General features: G+C 33.6%; 1 protein-coding gene across 7 annotated transcripts in view; it reads right to left on the reverse strand.

Moving 5' to 3' along the window:
• The window catches only part of Nav3 (neuron navigator 3), a 781,792-nt gene that overhangs the window by 223,696 nt on the left and 533,783 nt on the right, over positions 1 to 24,313 (reverse strand). For all 7 annotated transcript variants that reach the window (XM_040280283.2, XM_040280282.2, XM_040280278.2 and 4 more), the window contains 2 exons: positions 15,344 to 15,461; positions 14,680 to 14,732 (listed from right to left, as the gene is read on the reverse strand). In XM_040280283.2, the coding sequence (XP_040136217.2) occupies positions 14,680 to 14,732; positions 15,344 to 15,461 (171 nt within the window). The remainder of the gene's footprint in view (positions 1 to 14,679; positions 14,733 to 15,343; positions 15,462 to 24,313) is intronic.

The raw sequence follows: 24,313 nt of genomic DNA on the forward strand, positions 1-24,313 counted from the left end.
ATGATCTTTTTATTCCTGCTGTTTTTAAATACATCATCCTTAAATATATTCCAGTTAAGTAGACCTACTATAAATATTGTCTTAATTACTTTTTTCCATATGAACTCACAAATGTTCTTTGAACTAAAAACTTCTTAACTTTTTGGGAAACTTACAAAGTGATATTTTCTACTACATTATATTAGCTTCTGCTAAATCTATTTAAGTATTGATTAAGAACTGCAAGATGGACTTTAGGGTCCATTAATGGATGGTAAGTCACAATTTGAAAAACATTTCCCTAAAGAAAACCAGAGCATTGCCATGGCTATGTTGCCTCTTTTTATGTGGGGAGATTATATTCAGTAGCTAATACCTAGCAAATCATGCTCAGAAGCAAAGTCTCTCCAAGATTTAATTAAATTAGATACTTAATGAACAATATTTAAAATATGGGCTATATAATTATGGTTGACTTTTACATGTTCCCATATCTAGTACCTGAACAATACATTTACTACTTCTTTCAGCCCCCTTTAATTTGTCTAGATATACAAATAAAGGAAAAGAATTGAGTTTTAATGTAATTCAGTCCTTAATAAGCAACCAATTATTTTTCCAAATTAAACTATTTCAAAATAACTAGGTTATTTGACAAAGTTAGTCTTTTCTTGGTCTCCTCCTCACTCCCCCTATTTAGTTTGTGAGCATGTAGAGTTGTATGCCAAGCTTTCATAGGTATGCTTGTTTATTTGTTCAGATAGTTTTGATTTTATGAAGATGTAAGCTTGAGACCTTCAGTCTCTGGAAAATGGGAACCATGTTTTATTGATCCAGATTCTATAATATAACATGAATTTGATATGTATTCAAAAACAATTTCTGATCTTTGGCTGTTGTAAGTCAGGGAATAAAATATCTTTATCCTGGAAAAGAAAAGATGGTAATGACAGTATAAAGCCAAAACCCACTGATAATAGGCAAACAGCTGAGAAATGGAAATGTCAAAGGATTAATCAAATTTGGAGAAGCTAACAAAACATGTAGACATACCAATATTCCACAAATACTGAAACTATGTATGAAAGTAACTTGCTACTAATATATTTTGAGCTTAAAAAAGTAATTTCAAAGAATTCACATAACTGCAGAGCCTATGGAAATCTCACAAGACCCTTTCAATATAAATAATGAGATGGCATGCAGAAATAAATGTCATTAATTAGAAGATTCAGTGAAATTGTACATGGAAAGCATACAGCATGATATACTGCATATAGAACAAATGACTCAAGAAACAAGAAATGAATTATGATTATGTAAGTCATTAATACTAATAGTTAGTGACAATGGTATAAAAGGCATTGCTGCCCCTTTTGCTTTAGGCCTTATGTCAACTTGCCTAAGAACTGTGCATGTTGCATTAACCCTGCTAACCCATTTTTTTAATCCAGAGATTCTTAATCTTTGTTGTACATAAGAATAAATAGCATAACTTTAAAATCCACAGATGCCCAATTTATATTCCTATCAGTTAAAACAAAATGCCAATATATAGGAGCCAGTTTCACTTCCTGGGTGATCTCAACTCACAACAAATCTTGGAAACTACAGCATCAATCTATGCTCTTCAAAATAACTGTATATATTTTCAGTGTACTCCCATGTTGATGCAGGAATCCCACTGCTAAGACCTAGCAATACATTGTCTTTTTATTTGTGTCATGGTATGACATAATTCATGCATTTTATACTTTATTCTCATTATATTAAATATATATAAACAGACAAACATATATGTGTGTATATATTTATATATAAAAGGATTTACATATATATATATACATGCAAAGAGAGATATTTATGCAATTTTAAAAAGTATACAGCAGTAGTATAAAGAAATTTATTCTGAGTTCTGTAGGTACCACATTCTTCATTTGGCTCAGGTAATAGTCACATTGTAGCTTATGAACAGTCACTCCAAAACTCTTGCTTGTCTACTGTTAAGCACAATTTTTTGAGTCCTGTCTTCTATTTGTGACTTTCCTTTTTTTTTTCTTTTTCTTTTTTGGAATGGAACACTTACTTTCCCTCTCTGTTTCATGTTAAATTTAATTATAATTAGGTAACTATGAAAACACTGATATAATGAAAATAGAATAAAACATCACTAGTTCTAGATTCAGTCAGGATTTTCAGAAGTATCAAAATATATTGCCCTTTAAGGCTTTTGGAGTTTATTCAAATAGTTATTGTTATTGTGAAACCTTAAACAAAAGTAGAGCTTTATTAAAGTAAATGTAAAAATGGATTGCTGTCTATTTTTTTTTTGGTTGAAGAAATTAAACAGAGTCAACAGAAGTTGGTACATACTTTTAGATCTCTCTATATATATTATTTGTATAATTAATGTCAGCACATTGGAGTCCCCTCACTTAATTTTATGTTCTAATCAAACCACTTATTTATTTACTGAACATTTATTTCACTTACATTATGCTCAAAGTAGAGCCACTATCCTTAAATATTCTAGAGAGCATTGACTTATTTCCAATAGTTTCGATTACTCCCATGAAAAATGGGAGCCCATTTTTCAAATCAGAAATTTCGCTTATTGTCTAATGCCATAATTGTACATAATACTGAATGACTAATTCATTCAGAAAATATTGATTGTTTAACTTAAGATCAGCCTACTCCTGGTCAGAGGCCAAGGGTAACTTAGACTCATTTAAAATAGCTATAAAGATCTCTTTCTCTAACGTAGACTTATCTACACCAATTCATACTGTATTTATTATAATTTTTATGAACATAATACATAAAAGCATTTTTAATTGCTTGATCACAAATGAATTTCAAGTTGAGTTAAAGAAGGTCTCACATTTTCTTTCTTCACTTATGAAAACTTAAGATAGTGATCAATATATTTATACCTTCATTTTTTTAAAACCTGAGGGTTAACATGTATACTTGACATAAACACAGAATATATTTTATAAATATTTGTATTTATTCATTTCAGTGTTAAGTAAACTATTCCTAAATAAGAACAATCCTATTAACATCAACCTTTAATTTTGTGATTAAGTCTAAACCATGGCAGAACACTTAATACTGAATGATAAATTCATTCAGCAAATATTGATTGTTGATTATGGGCAGAGTTCTGCTGGCTGGTGAAGGGATATAAAAATGAATTACAAGGTCTCAGTCATTGTGAGTTTATAAAGCAGCTGAAGATACAAAAGAGATTTATAACTCACCATAGCACCAAGCATCATATGATAAATTTCAATGAAGAATTATAAACAACATTGTATGGCATTTAAGAGAATGAAGTTATCTATTTTCACTATAGATCTGGAGAAAGCTATCACATTTAGACTTGATAGATAAGTCAGATTTGGATAATGTTAGACATCCATGAGAGGGAGGAGCAAGGTCCCGCCAACCAGAGAAACCATAAGAAAAAATAATTGCAGAGATGCTGCAGAATAAATCATGGCAACCCTTGCTTTTTGCAGTTTGCTTACAGAGGTGACTTTGACTTGGAATTTTAAAGGCGGTGCTGCTCCTTAGACTCAAAAAGTGCTTCCATACAAAAGGTTAAGTAATCATAAACCAAGTAGCAATATCACATCTTGAAGACTCATTTTCTACAGGAGAAATGCATCCTAATTAGGATTTCTTTGAAGTCCTGGAGAGAGCTGTCCTGAATCATACAGACACTGTCTAGAAGATCAAAAACCTATTGTAACCTCAGCTGTCTCCGGAAGGTGAATTCTTTTGTGACTTGTGCTATTTTTTAATTATCTTTACTTCTTATTTTTCATGATAAATTTGTAATAAATCCAACTTAATGTGATGAATGTTGTGATCAGAGGAACACAGACTCTTAGAGAAGGATAAGGGAGAGCCTACTCCTGGTCAGAGGCCAAGAAGGCTAGGAAAGAAGAATAACTTAGACTCATCTAAAATCGCTATAAAGATCTTCCTCTAACCTGAACTTATCTACACCAATTCAAATGAAAAAAGTGTTGATCTAACAACTGAATCACCATGCATGAGGACACACAGAGCCCATGATCTTAACATGAAGGTTTTGCTGATAAAAGGGAAGCCCAACTTATACATTTAGGAAGCCCAACTTATACATAGCTCACCAAAAAGATGTGCTATGAGGTGATCCCAGGAAGGAGCTAAATGTGAACACAGCTTGGTTGAGAAATATCATAGGTCAGAATAGCCAGAAACTAAAAGTTGAACCTCACTTAACTCTTTCTCAACTTCCAACCGCTTATCAAATCTGAAAGTATTCTGAAGGTTAGTAACCTTCATATTGGTTTGGTGAAACTGCATGGGAAAGGAGAAAAGACCAGAAGAGGCTCCAGGGTTAGGAATCTTGAAATCTGAAGAAAGCTGGTGGTGGGAGATGAGGCCAAAGAGACAAGTGGGGCTCACTGAGGAGCATCATCCAAGCCCCATGCTAATGATATGGATTTGATCTTAAAGCTCAGAGGTCTAATGGGATCTAAAGGGAAAAATTGATCAGTACTGCATTGGAGATAACCATTTTTACATGACCACACAGGATACAGATTTATTGATAGAGGATAATAAAGGCTTCACAAATTGATTTTTACTCATACTATCCTGCAATGCACTCTAATTTTTAAAAATTCTATTTTAATTGATTTTAATAAGTCAATAATAACACTCTAACCTCATAATACTCATAATACATTGCATGAAAAAGCTGCGGTTTGGAAAAAAAAAAAAGACCCTATGCAGCTTGTTAAGAATGGAGAAAAGCAAAGTTGTTTGGAAGTTACCTCTCGGTTTCCTCTAGCCTCACCCAAAATCCTAGCACAGGAAACTTGTTTATATAGAATTTTAAGCAAGCATTCTATTAACTCTAAATGCAAAACACTTTTAACTTTCACTCCAGTCAAGTTAGTATTAGTTTTTTGCATTCACCAGAGGTTTAGAGTCATAGCATGGCATTTACCAGTGTACAAAATTAATAAATAGTAGAGCCAGAATTCAAACCCAAACCTGTCAGTCTGCAATGAACTTGCTCTTCTTACCACACCATTCTTGTTACCTCTGTAATTTAAACATTCCAATTGAACTACTCATATCCCCTGGCTTAAACTCTCTACCATTTGAGAGGTGGTTAGGATCCAGTGCCAGGCATAAAATAGGTGCTCAATATATACTTGCTAATTGTAAGGATGGATTTGTGTAGTCTGAAGGTAAAGCTCGAAAGAGAGTGCAAAGTCTACTTTCTCCACACATTTCATTAGTTTTCAAGATTCTTCCAGATTATATTTAACTAGGCAGTGCATTTTTATATCTTTGTTGATTACAGGATGATTGGTGTAGCCACATGCCAAAGAATGCTGACAGTTACCAAATGCCAGAAAAGACAGGGAAAGGATTTCCCCTATAGCCTCTGAAGGAAGCACAGCCCTGATGACACATGGATTCTGGTCTGGTGATCCAGAATTTAGACTTCTGGCCTTCAGATCTGTGAAAGATTAAATATCTATTGTTTAAGACATCAAGTTGGTGATAATTTGTTGCAGCAGCCACAAGGAAGTAATACAATTTTCTACCAGTAAAGCACTAGATATAAAAATGTTGGCAAACCAGGGTGGGCTGAGATCCTTGTGAGTATGCACAATTCCAGGACTCATTGCCTGGGGTTGTGTGTTGTTAATTCTCCTGAGGGAGGATGAAGCTGAAGCTTGCTCAGGTGGCCCATGAGGCTGAAGTGGAAAGCCTCACATGCCCCCCATTCCCACCTCAAATTTGTTTGTGTTGCCCAACAGGGAGAGGGGAGGAAATGGTGATTTCCTTGGCTCTTGGTTTCTTTTTGTCTTATTTTTTAACGGGTCTGTGACTTGACAAACAGAGTAAGCATATTTGTTAGGCATTATAGTACAATTATTAAAAGTTTTTTAAGTCAAACGAATCAGTTTTGCATCCTGGTACTGCAATGCACACATTGTAAGAAACTGAGAGATGTTTACTATCCCAAAACTTCAGCTTCCTCATCTGTGATATGGAAAATCTTCAATTCACAACCTTGAAACACTCAGTGAAAATTAAAGAGCTTAGTTCCATAGTAGGTATATATGTTCGTGTGTATCTAGGTGTGTATACATATAGATATCTCCATGTGTTCACACACACACATCCATACTGGAAATGGAGAAGGGCTTAGAGTTTATTTAATAATATATAACATTACTAGTATGAAAAAAAGCACTTTGTGAACACAAATACATTATAACAGAAGTGTGTGTGTGGGGGGGGGGTACAGATATGAAAAATTCATAAGGATTTTATCAGATAAAATTTATTTTTTCTCAAAATCATACTATGGGTTTTAACCAACTTATTAAAGAATAATGAATGTTAAATATTAATATTAGTTGTCAATTATAGATAACATCAAAAATTTATCATTAGCTGAAATTGTAAGTATAAATTATTATAAGTGTAATGTTATAAAAATTGTATCAGTATTGTTTGACCTGAAAATATGCTCTGCAGGTTTTTATTAAGTTCCTGTTTTTCAGTTTGTTGCAGAAAACAAGAAACTTACTGCTTTATTATTAACCAGTTATACAACTTTTCTAGATTTAAATAATATTTATTTATACATGGCTAAATTTCTATAGCAATAAATTTTCCAAGTGTATGATTTCACCATAGCATCTATAAATATAAATATTATTCCTCTCACATAACCACACCCTCTCCCAACCTCATCAGAGTTTACATTCCTGACACAAGTGGAAGAAGCAAGTGTGGTCTTAAAGAAGAAAGTTTATTTATATCACTTATGGGGGTAGGGAAGGAAGCAGGAAAGGGACCAAAACATTAAAGGAAAACACTCTATCAAAATCCTAACAAGTGATTTTGTGAAACTGGACAAATTGATTCCAAAGTTTTCACACAGAGGTAAAAGAGTTAGAAGAATGAATGGAACACAAAACAAGATGCACAACACTGGGGGGCTGATACTACCTGATTTTAGGGCTTATTATAAAGCAACAAAAACAAGGCAGTGTGACTATGGCAAAAGAATGGACAGAGAGATCAATGGATCAGAAAAGAGAGCCGGAAACAGACCCCCGGAAGGATATTCAACTGATGTTTTACAAAGAAGCAAAGGCAATACAATGGAGCAAAGATATCATTTTTAACAAGTGGTGCTAAATAACTAGACCACCATATACCATTTAAAAATATAGACACAGACCTTTCTCAAAATATTCATTTAAAATGGATCAAAAGTCTAAATATAAAGCACAAAAACATAAAATGTCAATGAGGTGACACATGACGGAAATCTAAATCACGTTGGCTTTTAAGATACAACACGAAAGCCATATCTGAGAAATTAATAATAAGCCAGACTTCATCTAAACTAAACAACTAAAGCTCTGTGAAAAGACAATGTTTAGGAAATAAGCCACAGAATGGAGAAAAAATGTTTTCAAAAGATCTGCTATCCAAAATATGTAAAGAACTCTGAAAATGCAACAATGAGAAAACAGAGTGATTAAAAACTGGAGCCAAAGACCAGAAGAAATGCCTCCCTGAAGAAGATATACTAATGACGAATAAGCATATGAAAAGATGTTCCATATCATGTGTCATCAGGAAATTTCAAATTAAAACCACTGTAGACATATTAGAAAGACCAAAATCCAGAACTATTACAACACCCAGTGCTGACCAGAATGTGTAGAATGAGAGAACTCTTGTTCATTGCTGATAGAAATGCAAAATTGTATAGTCATATGAAAGATAGTTTTGTGGTTTCTTAATACACTAAACAAACATTTACATTCAATCCAGCAATTGCATTCCTTCAGATTAAACAAAGAAGTTAAAAGCTTACGTTCATACAAAAATCTGCACATGGGTGTTAATATCAACTTTCTTCAGAACTGCTAAAACTTGGAATTAACTAAGAAGTCCTTTAGATGGTGAAAAGATAAGTAATCTGTGGTACCTTAAGACAGTGAATTAGTATTCAGCACTAAAACAAAATGAGCTTTCAAGCTATGAAAAAACATGGAGGGATATTAAATGCATATTACTAAGTGAAAGATTCGAATCTGGAAAGACCACATACTATATGACTCTAAATATATATCACTCTAAAAAGGGTAAAACCACAGAGAGAGTAACTAGGAAGGATGAATAGCTGGAGCACATAGGATTTTTAAATTAATGAAACTATTCTGAATTATATTATAATGGTGGATGCATGTCGATACATGTGGAGAGCATTGACAAAGAATGGGAGAACGTCTAAGATTGGGGTCTCTGATGACCTAATGGCTGTGGCAAGCTTAGTGGCTGGGAATGTTTCTGTGTCTATGAGTAAAAAGTATATTTTAGCATTTTAAGTGAAAAAAGGAAAAATGTGATTAATATTCAAATATGTAGTAAAAATTTTAATTATACTTTACAATGGTTACATATATGCACTTAAAACCTTAGAAATTTCCCCAACAAAATTTAAAAAATTACATCAGTCTCAAAAAAGAAATGAAAAATCTGGAATCCAAACCAAATTAAATTATTTAATTCCAATTTCTATTGAAACTATTAATGACAGAAACCAATTCAAATAGACATATATTCTTGTATGAATACTTAAACTATTTATTTTATAACATAAAGATAATACAACAAAGAACTGCTGTGTTTTAAACTATTATTTAATTTCTGAATGGCAGACCAAATAATTCTCACACGCAATTAAGACAATTTCTATGCTATATTTTTTTTGTAAATTAAACAAAACATTTTTAGCAAAATAACTTTCTAAACTTACAATGAGAGCAGTTTTAAAATCTGTAAAGATGGCAAACTCTAATATGTTATAAAATAAAATAATGAAGAGAAAATAATGAACTTTGGTATTTTTTAAAACCAACATAGCAGATTAGAATGTCAATGGGCTTTGGTATTCATTCCAGTTTCATCACTGCAGAAATGAGCAGAGGCCCTAATAAGCATTGCTGAATTCCTTGTCCTGGGTCACAAAGTCATAATTAGAACTCCAGTGACCATTGTCCTTTCAACACAGTATACTGCTCCTCAAGACCTCCATAGAATTTCAGTTACTTCATTTGAACTTTATACAGAGCGATTTCTAGAGACACAGTTTTAAAAATCATCAGGGGGATATTCTTACAAATTAAATTATTGGTCTCTAAAACTAGTAGTTTTACGCATTCTTCCGAATTTTGAGCCTCTGTGAAAATAATGAAATCGTTAAGGAAACTGCAAAGTAGTAATTTTCATTTAAAATTTCTTTAGAGTTACACTTGTAGCAAAACACTGGTCTTTATGAAGTATTCTTTTTCTAGCCATAGAACTGCTTAAAAAATGGCAGGGGATCACGTGAATGGACTAACCTTGGCAGTATTCTATTCCTGTGAGTCATAAGGCCAGAATCCTTCAGAGTGCCATTTATAAGATTTTATTAAACTTCTAAGAGCATTCCAATTTTTATCTCATCCCTGTGTGGTTAAAAAACCTCATCTTCTTTTCTTTCCTAAAATAATCCTTTGAAGGAGTAAGAATTACAAGCAGTGGCTGGTAAGAGTTTGAAGGAAAAAATACTGATAAAAGTATGGGACACTTACTATCAAGAAGAGTTTCACCTTCCAGATAATCCTAACTATAGAAATGGAATAAAGATGTCTGTAAAACCTATAACAGTATTTATTCTGAAGCCATAATCCTGTGGTACACAAAATGAGACAGGGAGGGAAGACTGGACTGGACTTTTCTCTCTTCTAGGAATGAAAAGAGTATGATGAATGGCTGTTCCAAAGATCCTCACAATCAGCAAATTTCATACAATAACATATATGACATGATCAAAAATAAGGTGGAAGGTCATGGCTGATAAACACTTGGGCTACTAGGGTGAAGACAAAGGAAGGGCAAGCTGTGAACCAGTGCCTTTGCTAGATCCTTAGTTGTGCTGTTTAATCTAAGTCTTTGCAACCATTTCACACAACCATTTCATTTCACACAATCGACTGTCCTAATTCCCCTGAGCATTTGTATGGATCCTTAAATATAATGGTCTATTTTAAAATAAATAAAAACTTATTTTCAAAACAACCTTTCTCTTACATGTCTAACATTTTTGTCTAAGAATCTTGCACTTGTGCCTCTGCATTTCAAATAAATGTTGGGCATTTTTTTCTCTATTTTTAATCTGTAGGCCATTCCAGACATTCCTGGTATTAATAGTTTACTAATTTATTTCCTCATCTAAGTGCATCAAAGTTATGGCATGCAGCATATATTTTGAATCCTGATACCACCCACCTAGAAATTACTCAACAGGTGTCATCTGTATTAGCAGCTTCATCTTCAAATAAGGGTAAATATAGCGTTTGATAAGCTCCTACAAACTAAGTGCTATTTAAAAAAAAATAGCACTTAGTTTGTAGGAGTTTATCATTATAAAAAAAATAATAACCATGACTTTGACACTGGGATTCATTGAATAAAAATAATACTAATAATAAATTGGTAAAAATTCATATTTTTCTTAAATATGTGACTTTTATATCATGTTATTTGAAAGAGTAAGATATATGTATATATGTGTGAATTTATTTAATATTAAGTACTATATATAATAACATACTTGTTGAATTTTCTTTATTATAATGACACCATTAGAGAAACACATAGATCATACATTAGTAGTATCTATTCTGAAGTCATTACACATTGATTTTAACTCCTTCAATTTCTGTTTAATCTATTTCAAATACCCACATCTTAACCTAATCATATTCCCTTATGACACATCACAAAGGAATATGTCTCCCCATTCTTTCCTGATAGTGGATCTCGTATGTGGACTTTGAAATTTCCTCCTCCATGATTTCCTTTAGGATTTCACATCATCACTTACCACCCCACTCCCCTGGACCCAATCTGCCTGTTTACTGCTTTCTTCTTGTTTCCTTCCTTCCTTATAAAAACTACCCTCAACACAGCTTTTCTCTTGAACTATATATAATTTTTCTTCTCTTCAACAGGGCACTCCTAGAAAAATTATTTATAACTCTATAAATATCTGCATCTCTTATTCACTTGTTAACACACTATCACTCTACAGAAAGATCGTCACATTCTCACATTCACATCACCCGTGCCTGTACAATTACCAATACTAACTTTCTCATTCCAGCATACCAACTTGAAGGCTAGGTAGGATTTGACAGCATCTGTCATGTTTAGCTCATCTCACTTCTTTCTACCTCTCTGGGCTAGTGCAAGTACCATAGCTGCAACTGTTGTATTTACTCAAAGGATTAACAACACATGTCTGTGATCCACTTGCTTAATGATGGTCTCACATTCTTATGGCTCTTTTTCCTTCCTGATTCCTACACATCTGTCTGCCACATAAATGTTGCTATCCTCATTATAAGACCCTTAGCTTTTTTCACTGTTGACTTCACACAGACTTCCTGCAAGGTCTCATCCTTGCCCATGGCTTTAACTATTAACTATGTACTCAGTAGAGTTCAACCAAAGCTTTTCCCTGACATTTAGAAACATAGGTCTAATTGCCTAAAATCACCTCCTACTTACTCTCCATGTCAAAATATTAATGTATCATCTTCCTCCCTTCACATTTTAGGCTGTTTTCTCCAATGACAATACTGACCTTACTTAATGGTAATTACTTGTTCATTTATACCACAACATTGGGGGCTTTTTAAAACTCCCTGTTTCAAAACAAGTGGATGATCCTCTACATTCATTCGGCAAAAAATCCCAGAAAAAATAGGGTGATTAAAAAAAATATATTTTTATCAAATGATGCCACAGCCCAGCTTCAAAAATCTTCGAGGTTACTCAACTAAGTTAGAACACCATGCAAACTCCTTATTTGGGCCCAACATCATCATGCTTTCATCCTCCCCTTCAAACAGCTCTGACTATGCTCAAACCACAGGGCATCTATCTGCCCACATCTGGAACACACTAAGTTCACTCTCTGCTCAGTCTTTTTCTTGCCTGTGCAACTGTAGTACTGTTATTATCTAAACTGCACCTCTGATCTTCATATGTAGTTCTTTCAAGTGTCCCTATACCTAGTACTTTAGGTGCTGGATAAACTTTAGCTAAGTGTGATTTAGTTAACTGCTAGGAGAATTCGTTAATGTAATATACATTCATGCCTCACAAGAAAACATATTAATCAAAGATTAAAATGACTCATTAAATATCATCAAGTTTGAAACTTAAAGACAATCTATGACTACCAAATACAGTGACTTAGTTTTACCTTACTTTTTGTTATTAAACACAAAGAGCAATCAATGTCACAAAAAGAAGAAGATATGATAAAAGTAGGTGTATGAACAAGGACAGAACTCATTGTTACTAATGCAGAACCTCCTGATGTTGTGCAATAAAAGTCAACATCCTGTTTGGAGTAGAAATGAAATTCATAAGCCTAGTCATGCTACCATAATTCTCTTTACTTTCTTGTCTCTCTCACAGTGGAGCAATTACATTCATTAATAACATAGTACTACTGCAAATTCTGAAGAACAGAGGAAAAAATACTTCAATCAAAAAGTTGCATTTGTTTCTTTTACATTCTGAACCAACACACTGTGGCTATGCCAATTTCAGATTCAAAATTCAAACATAAGAAGAAAAGGAAAATTCGAGTCATTCTTATTCAAAATTTAATGTGATTCTGACTAATAATTTTTGTCTGGGAAAAAAACATTTTTTTTCATAGCATTTGCAATTTCTGAGACTTTGGTCTTTCTTTTTCTACTTTTTTTTTAAGCTTGACTATTAAGATAGGATGCATCTTAGGAATTACATGATATGTTAGAGCTAACAAGAAGTAAAAAAATATAAAAATTTCACAAAGTCTTATACTAATGAAAATACTTTCACAGATTTGTTGAATCTCTAGCTATAGATGCTTCAGACAAATATCTAAGGACTATATCTATAATCACCAGCTTTTGAGTCTGATTTTTTTTCTGTCATAGAGTACAAACTTACTCAATTATTGGTTCTCTGTATTCATAATCAAATGGGAATGACAGCAGAGTAGGTAAGAGTTACTAGATTTAAATATCTTGTAGTATGGAACTCATCTTTTGGTTTGAATATTAAAAGCAAAACCAATGAGTGTTAGGATTAAAAAACAATATATGATTTTCTGGGACTATAGAGCTTTTCAATATAAAGCCCTAAAAATATTTTAACAGGTGTCAATCAATGCATGTGCTCTTTATAAGGTTTATGGCAATGCTACTCTGCATTTTTTCAGCTTAATTAATAATAATGTTCATATACATATTTTATTACCACATTCTAATTAAGGCTTATTTTGCAGATGAGAAAGTCAAGGTTCAAAGAGGTTACATGTTTTTCCAACATAACATAGCTGTGAGTTAGTACGGTCTGAATATATTCTATCTCAGCCTGCTCTCAGTAAAACTTTAGAAAACAACTTCAATTAATTTTCAGAATTATGTTTGTGACCAGAGTAATCGGATCAGGAAATTTCCTTAAAACTGAAATATTTTATTGAGAACCTCTCTTTTATAGTGATGGTTTCATAACAGTGAGAGAGATTTCATGACATCTTTATAGGTCTTTGGAGTGCTTCTTTGAGAGAAAGAGACAAGATAATTACTCATTCCTTAAAAAATAAATCCCTTTTATTATTTTGGATTTCAGTTTTCTGACATTAAGTAATGCAGGTCAGCAGATTTTAAAAGTTCACAAGTTTGTTTGTTTTTTCATTCTTCCAAGTATCTGACAATTAAGAATTTATTAAGTCCATTCTAAGTGTCTATTTTGTGCTAAAAAGAAGCCTCATCTTGTGGAGTGTGGCTATCATTCATGATTATATCTACATGATAAAACTTCACTTAAGGCATTTGTGTTTTAGGTTGTCCTATAAAATTAAGTTGTGGCTATTTAATTATAAAAGTGATTTTTATCCCAGCAGTTTATCAGTCTATGATTTTATTATAAAACTTGAAACTTTACTAGGTGGTGAAAGTAAGAGATAACTGGGGGACAGACAGACCTCCAGTTTGAGGGCTTTCTGGAACACACTGTGAATCATATTTCAAAACCAGCCACTGCTCAGCAAACTTAAAACAGCAATGGCTTCAGAAATATTTCAGATAGTGTCAAACAGCCCATGTGCTTCATTGGATTTCTTTATGAACAAAATAAATACTATTCATATATTTTTAAAATGCACATGGCAAATACTGTTCTCAAAAATAGTTGTTGAGATAAAAAGGTAACACTTAAAATTGGAACTGAAATTTAAAACCATAAAGAACAGTGACCAGAATTAAATTATCCAGAACATCAGAATGACAAAAGTCAAGGATCTAAAAACACCTGGAAATATGTCATACAGGATTCCGAGTTATTTAATTGTACTCATGTTATCATATGCATAAACTGTATCCATAGAAATCCAGAGACTCTCATGCATATGACAGAGTGTGATCAAATGGTTTCTTCAACAAGCAGGAGGGCATGCCAAGAAATTTCTAACCCATTTACAAATGTAGTTAATTCTGGAAATGATGATAAGCATTATATATTGAGAATAAATATGATTCTTACCATCTGAGACTGACTTCTAGGACATCCATTGATATCTTCAACTTTTTCATTTGCTAAAGCCAAGAAATAAAATGAAAGAGAGAAAAAAAGGACAACATGCTTAAGCAATGAAGTAAAACAGAAAAAAAAAGAGATTTAAAAAGAAATAAGCAAAAAATGTTGCTGCTAAATTTACTCGATCTCCCAAGCCAAGTACAATAGGACACACTTGTTAGCAGCCACCAATTCCACATGCACAAATCAAGGGGAAAAAAAAATGAGTGAGAAGGAAGTTGCTGCTAATTCTTTCACTTGTGCCAAATGACTGCTGACATGAAACCTTTCACAATTGTCCCTGCTGGATCAAGATACAGTTTCAAGGAATCTCAGAGTGTATGAGTTGCTCCCGCTAAAGAAATGCACACATGGGAGACATATGGCTTAATGAAGCATTCATTTCTGACAATTCCGTGTATGTAAAGATACAATTCTAGCTATTGAAAAGTATGGCCAAACCGTCCTTCTCAAACATCCTCACATAAACATGTTTAATTAAATCAGGGGAGAGCCACATTCATCTCCAAGACACATGGAACAATTCGCTATGCATTCTACTTAAACTGTAATTTACCAAAGGGGTTGAGAGCAGAGACTCTCATGCTTCCTCTCAGAGGGCAGGTCTTACCAATGATCTGGATGATTTCTGCTAGCAGTACTCCATCTGCGATGTCCTGTTGCAAATCCTTGATCAGCCGCTTGTGGCCTGATTTTGCTAGGTAGTGGTTGGCCCAGTCAGTGTAAATCTGATGAACAGAGGGAGGGAAGAAGTGAGATGGGAGAGGGAAAAGAGAGACAATAAAAATTCTTAAGACAAATGTTGGATCCAAAGGGAAGCTATTCTGGATCACATTCCAGTTTAAGAAGTCATAGCTCAAAAGGAAATAGTTGTAAAATAATTTTGAAACAGTTCTTTCCCCCACTTATCTCTTGTTTCAAAGGAGGATGATTCACGCTTTCAAAATCAGGGACTAGTCACTTGTGACAGAGCAAAACTCCCCTTTCTGGATGACTACTGAGGAAACTTCTATAGCAGATCAGTTTGGGTTCTCTCTCTCTCTCTCTCTCTCTCTCTCTCTCTCTCTCTCTCTCTCTCTCTCTCTCTCTCTCTCTCCCCTTCTCCTATCCTTTTGAAAATAATCCTGCCTGTCAATGTAAAAGGAAGCCACCTGGACTGGTTTACAGAGGAACTTTATAAAGTTTTGTGTTTTTCTCTGAGACTTTATTAAATTTGTCATATGAGATACTGTATGTGACAATATTTTGGCATCGTTTTATAAAATAATTACAAATGCCTTCCTGTCTAAGATACTTTGTTTGGACTGTCATCTCTCATTTAAGCCTCTTGAAATGTGTTTATATTAGAGAACATAGGCAGCCAATGTAGTTATAATACATAAATTACAATATAGAACTGAGAAGCAGATTGCAAGCCACAAGGCTGGCAATTTGACATAGATTGGAGGTGACTCTTCAGCAACAGATCAGGATATAAGGAAAAGCTGAAACTGTTCAAACATTTCACAAAAATAATTGTTACTAATTTTTACCTATTAATGCAATATAATGATAACATAACCATAGAAGAAAGAAATAAGCATGAAGATATTTCAATTTCATGCATTGCTCATATGGATATTTTAGTTTAGTACAAGGCAGACCAGGATGTGATGTAATAAAAATGAAAACTCTGAAATGAGAATGGAGGAGGGAAAATAAATAAGAAATATACACATAAAATGTTAATAGAAGCACTGGAATTAGATTTGGGAACCCGACCATGAGAAGTGAAGGTAAGGGATTCTCCACAGAGAGTATAAAATACGGAAAGGCAGAGGGGCAAAAGAATGTAAGACAGACCATAAACTCTGTGACTTTATGCCTAAAGCTAAGACAAATTGTACTGAAAAGATGAATTGTCATATTCATGAATAAGGAGTGCCAAGCAAATTATGCAAACTATTATTTTTTTTAATTTATAATAGATAATTTTGCAAGAAATAAATAACTCAGAAGTATAGAACTTAAAAGTGAAAGTTTTCCTATAACTTGAAGCCCCTGTCTACTTGTGAATAATTTGGCATAAAGAGTTCTATAATTGGTATGTCTACACCATAACTTACCATCCTATAGCACAGTATGTAAACACACACCAAGATCACCCCCTTCCCCCACACACAATGGAATTTTTAACTAGATATGACTCAAATTGTACATATAGTATCATCTTGCAATTTCAATTTTTTATGTAATAATATTTTAATGGTTCTTCTAAAACCCATTCATATATATTGATTTCACTATTTTTGATATTACATGATACAGTAAACAATCTTCTGTTGAAAAACATCTAATTTGTTTAAATATGCCTTTATTACATATAAGTTGTAAGAGACAGCCATACATATCTGTATCTATCCAATGTTTGTATGCATATATACACATGTGTGGATATATATACACGTGTGTGTATTACCTACTCATATGCTAGCATTTTTGTAAGACCAAAACCTAGAATTGGGATTGTGAAATTTTTAAAAAAATAGATCCTAGTTAAAAACATCCTAAAATTACAACAGAAAAAAGAAAGCATTTGCTTTAGAAAACAGAGTGTCTTCTAATGCATATCTAGGAATGGCTAAATTTCCAGAAAGATGTGAATAACTGGATGCACCCATTTACATGATAATATATAGGACATATCCATGATCTCTAAATTGAATACATTAAAGTGTAAAGAAAATTTCTTGTATGATTGTCAAATTAGAACATAAACTCATGGTTTACAGTTAAATGCTCTTTATTCGGTGGTCATTTTCCTTAACTAAGACTATGTTATATTTGTATGGTTGTATAGTGCTGTGTGTGTGTGTGTGTGTGTGTGTGTGTGTGTGTGTGTGTGTAAGGTTTTATACTGTTCAGAACTTCAAATATTCATTTGATGATGTGCATCTACACATCATTAAAGAGAGAGAATTCTTTGCCTTTCTACTATAAACTTTAGGTTCAATCACACTTCAATCGTGCCAGTTTCTCCATAGGCAGGAGCCACAAGTGCTATGGCTTAATGTTAAAAGAAGCATAAGGATGAGCAGAATGAGTTGTGGAGTCAGATGGAGCTGGCCCTGAAGCCCATCAGACCATTTACTACTTCTGGGACCTCAGGCAAGTTATTTAGCCCTTATAACTTTTGATTTCTCATCTCTATTTCAGGATGATAATAATACATTACATCATTATGTGAGGACTAAATAAGACAGTGTCTGTAAAGCATATGTCACAGGGTTAATCCTAAGAAGAAATCCCTGCCATCATTTCCAGCATCTTGGCATTTATCTTCATTTTGCTATGATAGCTTTCCAACAGATACTTGTGAAAGTTTTTGTTTCACAGTGTATAAATAATTAGAAGACTGGCAATAGAATGAGGAAATTGGGTTTTTTTTTTTTGTTGTTGTTGTTGTTTGTTTGATTTTGTTTTCTTCTGGAACTACTCTTATCTCTGACTCCTTTCATCTTCCAGTTCACAGGGGGCACAGATCTGTCGGGCCATCTGAACTCAGGAGAATCTATGTAAGTCTGAGGCGGCCATGTTCTCATCCAGTCCTGGAACGTCTCTATTGAGACACCATCTCTATGTTGCATAGATTTTGTTTAATGAAGGCATTCAATTATGGTAAAATACTTATTTAAATAACACAGAGTGGAATTCATTGATAATATAAACAAGAATACTTTCATTCTCTAAGTGTATGTCAATAGTTCCTTAGCCTTTATCCAAATATCTCCTAAAACAGGTAGAAAACAGATGGAAAGCCAGCTAGTTGGCTTGAAAATCTTATCAGGGAAGCTTCTGATTTAATGCAAAAATCACTTTTTACTTCTTCCAGGATTTCTTCCAATCCCAAGCTTAATTATAGTCTATTAAGAGATGTCCAGCATCTCTTAATAGACTATAATTCTAACCTTGGTTGCAATGAGAGAAATCAATGACTAAGGAAATTAATTGAAAGAAAATTTCTACTTAAAAAGTCTCATACACTTTTAAAATTTAATTATTTTTTAATAAACACATGTATCTTCTAGAAGTAAAAGAAACTTGCCATTGTTCAATGAAATCAGAGAAAAGGGAAACTAGTGTCATTCAAGGGGATGTTATAATCGGGAAGTAAAATATGAAATGATTACAAAGCAACACATAAACATGCTCTTTCTTTTAAAATATTACATACAAACATACTCACATTTATATTTCGCTTTCTTCTTAGATTTTATGTATGTAAGATAAATAAAAGAGTGGACAAAGTGGAGTATATCTTTTTATTAAAGAGAGAGAGAGAATTTTTTCAATATTTATTTTTTTTAATTTTCAGTGGACACAACATCTTTATTTTTATGTGGTGCTGAGGATCGAACCCAGCACTGGGGGTATGCCAGGCAAGCGTGCTACCACTTGAGCCACATCCGCAGCCCAGTGGAGTATATCTTTAAGGAGACAGTATTAAAGCATAGGAAGCCTGGTATATTAATGTATTTAAAATTCATTAGTAAAATTTCTGTAGTGCTCTGATAAAATAGAGTATAAACAACCTTGTCAACTTTACTTAGAATCAGTTGTTCACATGAATAAAAATAATAGTGAAATTATGTTTTGTTTGGAGTTTTGAACTAAAAAGTTGTCCTTGGTTAATTAACACACACACACACACACACAAATACACACAAATCATGAGTATTTAACCTCTTAGCCTCAGTTGAATGAATTATAAAGAGTGTGATCATATATTTTGTAAAACTATGCTATGAAATAACTATAAATTTTAAATAAAGAATGGGTATCATTGGAAATAATATTAATACCACTCAATGTTCCATAATTTCTGTAAGTGGGTCATTTGGGATTTTATTTATCTGTGTTTTGATCAAAGCTTCAAATATCTCAAGCAATTTTCTTCAAATATTTTGATTAAATGTAATGTTATAAACATGAATTTCATCTCAATAATAGTATATATATCAGAAAAATTAAGAGAATTAATGAAATTATATTTACTAAAGGGCTACTTAGAAATTTTAGTACAACTGTATATTTCATAATTCATTTATACTAATTAAAAATAACAAAATAATAAAAAGCAAAGGTACTACAGCATATTTTACATATTATATTACTCAATATGAATTTTAGGGCCTATTACACAATGGCGTGCATTCTTTGGGGGAACATTAGTTATCACTAAATGTCAGTGCCATTTAATACCCCAGTGGATATTGACTAAACATCTGTTTTCATTCAATGTCAGTTTTCTCATCTATTAAATGGCAATAATATTCTTATCTCTAAGTGGGATTATTGTGAGGATTGAATGAATTCAAACTTAGGAATCGGGCCTTTAACTTGATATACATTTGTTAAATGTTAAAATATTATTACTAGTCCATTGCTTTAATTTGAAATATATGTACATTAATTTTAATGAGAAGTTTAATTTTAATGTGAGCCATTACCATTGTTGAATCCTTAAACTTAGCTATCTCTCCAAATATAATGAACCTAACTAATCAAGAAAAATTGCTGCAAGTAGTAATGACTTCTGAGCATAGTTGTGTGCCCTTACAATATTGATTTTACAAAGCTCACTTTTCAAATAAAATGAGATGGCAAACAGAAGATGATAACCTACAGCACCATATTGCTTTTGTGCAGTGAAACTCACTGCAAAACAATAGCAGAAGGTAGACTTTGATTCTCCATAGAGTCCTAAATATCAGTTGGTGATGATTTATTTTTTACTACTGATGATGTAACATACAGCCTTTCTCACAGCAAACAGCTCCTAAATGTTTTAACAATTATTTAGTATTTGATGACCATTTTATGAGTAACCTACCACTCAAGTCATATAAAAATAATTATGATCATTTGTTATTCCATACATGACTCTGAGGTGCATGTTTTAATGTGATGCAATGATTTCATTTAAAAAACATTTAAAAATTTGTTCTTTGGAGGTATATATGACATAGAGTATATTTTGACATATTATACTTACATGGGGTATAACTTAATTCTAATTAGGATCCCATTCTTGTGGTTGTACTGGCATCAAAACAGACATAAAGACAAATGGAACAGAATGGAAGACACAGAAATGAACCCAAAGGCACCATAAACATACATTGGAGAAAAGATAGCTTCTTCAACAAATGGTGCTGTTGAAGAAAACAGGAAAGCCAAATGTAGCAGAATGAAATTTAACACTTATCTCTCACGCAGCACAAAACTCAACTGTAAGTAGATCAAGAACCTAGGCCTTAGACCAGAGACCCTGTGCCTACTAGAAGAAAATATAGGCCCTGTTGGGAGTCAACCCGGCTCCAAAGACTAATTTCCCCATCTCCAGAGAAGAGCTGTCCAATGGGTGAGCCTTGCTGGCTCACATGATCCTTACCCACCAATCAGACTAGCCCTGCTGATTCACATGATCCTTACCTACCAATCAGAGTAGCCCTGCTGGCTCACATGATTCTTACCCACCAATCAGAAAGCACCCTATGCCAAGTGTCAAACAGTTCAACCATTAAACTGTCATAACTGTCAAACCACCCCCGGCTCTATAAATATGCAGAGCTATTCCTCAATAAACAGGCATTTTCTCCGACTATGAGCCTTGTTTGTTCTTTCAGGTCCAACTTTCCATCCTGTTGGCTTAGGAACCAACATAACCAACATCCTCCACAAGACTCCTGAAGTCCAAGAATTAAAATCAAAAACCAATGAATGGGATGATATCAACCTCAAAAGCTCTTCACAGCAAAGGAAACAATCAAGAATGTGAAGACAGAACCTACAGAATGGGAGAAAATCTTTGCCACCTGCACATCAGATAGAGCATTAATCTCTAGGATTTAGAAAGACCTCAAAAAACTTAACACCATAAAACTAAACAATCAATAAATGGGCAAAGGAATTGAACAGACACTTCAGGAAGAAGAAATATGAATGGTCAACAAAAATATGAACAAATGTTCAACATCTTCACTAGTAAGAGAAATGCAAATTATAGCTATACTGAGATACAATGATTTAACTTTAATAAGTGATAAATAATCAATGACATGGAGAGAAGTAATACAGAAAGCACAAGCTATTCGCTCAAGAATTTACTTGACTAGAAAGACACTAATTTGTAACCTGACTTGAAAATATATATAAGTCTAATCAAAAGATTTTTAAACACAAGCTGAGCTGGCTTTAACTCTGCATTATATTATATATTTCTTTTTACCGAAAATTCCAGCAATAGCATCACATTCCTGAGAGTACTTCTCCCTGTGACTTTCAATCTATTGCCTTTGCAAAGCCATACAGGGTCTTCTAACTGACAGCAGACAGAAATCATGTGGGGGGAAAAAAAAGTTTTCTCTTTTTAAATTTAATTTTACTATAAACTAGAAAATTACAGGTATATATTTACAGGGTACTAAGCAATGTTATGATCTATAACAATGGGGCATAATTAAAGTTAATTTACACATCACCTCAAATACTCATTATTTTGTGATAAGAAAACTTTGAAACATACTTAGCTATTTTCCAATGTACTATATACTATTAATTGTATTAATAATGCTATACAATAAATGTTAAAAAAGATTTTCTTCTTTTTTTTTTGTTCTTTTTTTGGCACTAAGGATTGAACCCAGTGGTGCTCTACCACTAAAATACATTCCCGACCTTCGTTTTTAGTTTTGTTTTTATTTTGAGATAGGGTATTTTTAAGTTGCTGAGGCTGGCCTCAAACTTGCAATCCTCCTGCCTTGGCCTCCCAAATTCCTGGGATTACAGGTGTGCATCATTGTACTTATTTTTTCTTTCTAACTGAAGTTTTGTAGTCTGACCATCATCTCCCAAGTTTCTCTGTCTCCTGCCTCTGGTAATTACCACTCTATTCTCTATTTCTGTGAGTTTACTGTTTTGAATTCCATCTATACATGAGAACACACAATGTTTGTATTTCTTTGCCTGACTAATCTCACTTAATACAATGTTCTCCAATTCCATCCCCATTGTTGTAAATGACATAATTTCTTTCCTTTTTAAGGATGAATAGTATTTTCTAATGTATATATACCCCGTGTGTTTTTTTATCCATTCATCATCTAATGGGCATTTAGATTGATTTCATAACTGGGCCATTATTAATAGTGCTTCATAATGCTTATTTCAAATCTTTTGGGTAACTACCCAGAGGTGAAATCATAAAATAACTTTATTTTTAATTGTTTTGAGGAACCTCCACAATGTTTTCAATAATGGCTGTACTAATGTACATTTCTACTAACAGTGTACAAGTGTTCCCTTTTCTCTACATCAGCACTAACACTTGTTATCTTCTATCTTTTTCACAACAGTCATCCTAATAGGTAGGAGTGAACCCAGGATTTCAATGGCAATAATGGGACTTTTACATCTCAGAAAGCAGCAAAAGACCAAGCACACACAGGGAAACCATAAATGGCAACTTAAGGCAGAGTGACCAGTTACACAGATATTTTTCCCACAGAGAGGAAAATAAATACTGGGAAGAAAATTCGAAAGAAACACAGGTCCCAAGAAAAGGCCTAAAATACCTCTTCTCTGGGCTGCATTTCATAATAGCTTTTGGACATGAACAGAGAATCACAAAGCATAGCTACCACAACCATCTAGGAAAGCATCCATTTTTGTGTCTAATCCTCTGAAATAATCTAAAATTGTTTGAGAGAAAGTAAAGATCCTACCGCATGCATTTGAACTCAGAACAGGTAGGGTGAACGCACCTGACACAGGAAGTAGACATGGCTAGAAGATGTGGGGAGAGTTTCTGATAACTGAAGTCAATCCCACTGACTCAGCTCAGGGAGAAACGCTGCACAAGTGAAAGGGAAGAATCTAGAACTGAGTGAGCCTTTTCCTCAAAGACTGAGCTTTAAACCAGAAGTGACTGAGTTATTTTGCATAAGGAAATGTGGTTTTTTTTTCCTATTGTGCAAAAAATGTGGCTTAAGAGGTGAACAATCTTAAAAACTGTACTTTGGTGCACTGAGTTTTATGACTCTAAAATAAAAGAATTGTAGGCACTATCCAATAAAGAAGGTTGGAAAAGTCAGTGTAGGATTAAGACATGATACACGCTGTTCTTCACCAGTTTGATAAGTTGATCACAGGATTCATTTCCAGTTGCTATTACAGGGCTGAAAGGACCAAAAGAGTCACAGAGTTCATTCCCGTGACTCTTGTAGACTGCTATGGTTTGGGTGTGGCTTGTGGCCCAAGGGTTCAGCCTTGTTCCTTAGTATCATCATGTGGAAGTGGGGTCCTCTAAGAAGCAAGGCCTACTGGAGGCCTTCCAATCATGGGATGTATGGAGAGGTATTAACATGGTTCTCCCTGGACACCTGAGTTCGTTCTTGTGAAGATTGATATAAAAGAATGAGCCGGCCACTCCCTAGTCTCTCTGCCTTCCTCTTTGGCAAGGTAACCTTTTCCTATTGCATGTATTCCCATGGTTCTGAAGCCATCTGCCATGAGGTGACATAGCTGGGAGGGCCCTCAC

The sequence above is a fragment of the Ictidomys tridecemlineatus genome, chromosome 6, assembly GCF_052094955.1.
Source record: "Ictidomys tridecemlineatus isolate mIctTri1 chromosome 6, mIctTri1.hap1, whole genome shotgun sequence".
In the NCBI taxonomy this organism is placed as follows: domain Eukaryota; kingdom Metazoa; phylum Chordata; class Mammalia; order Rodentia; family Sciuridae; genus Ictidomys; species Ictidomys tridecemlineatus.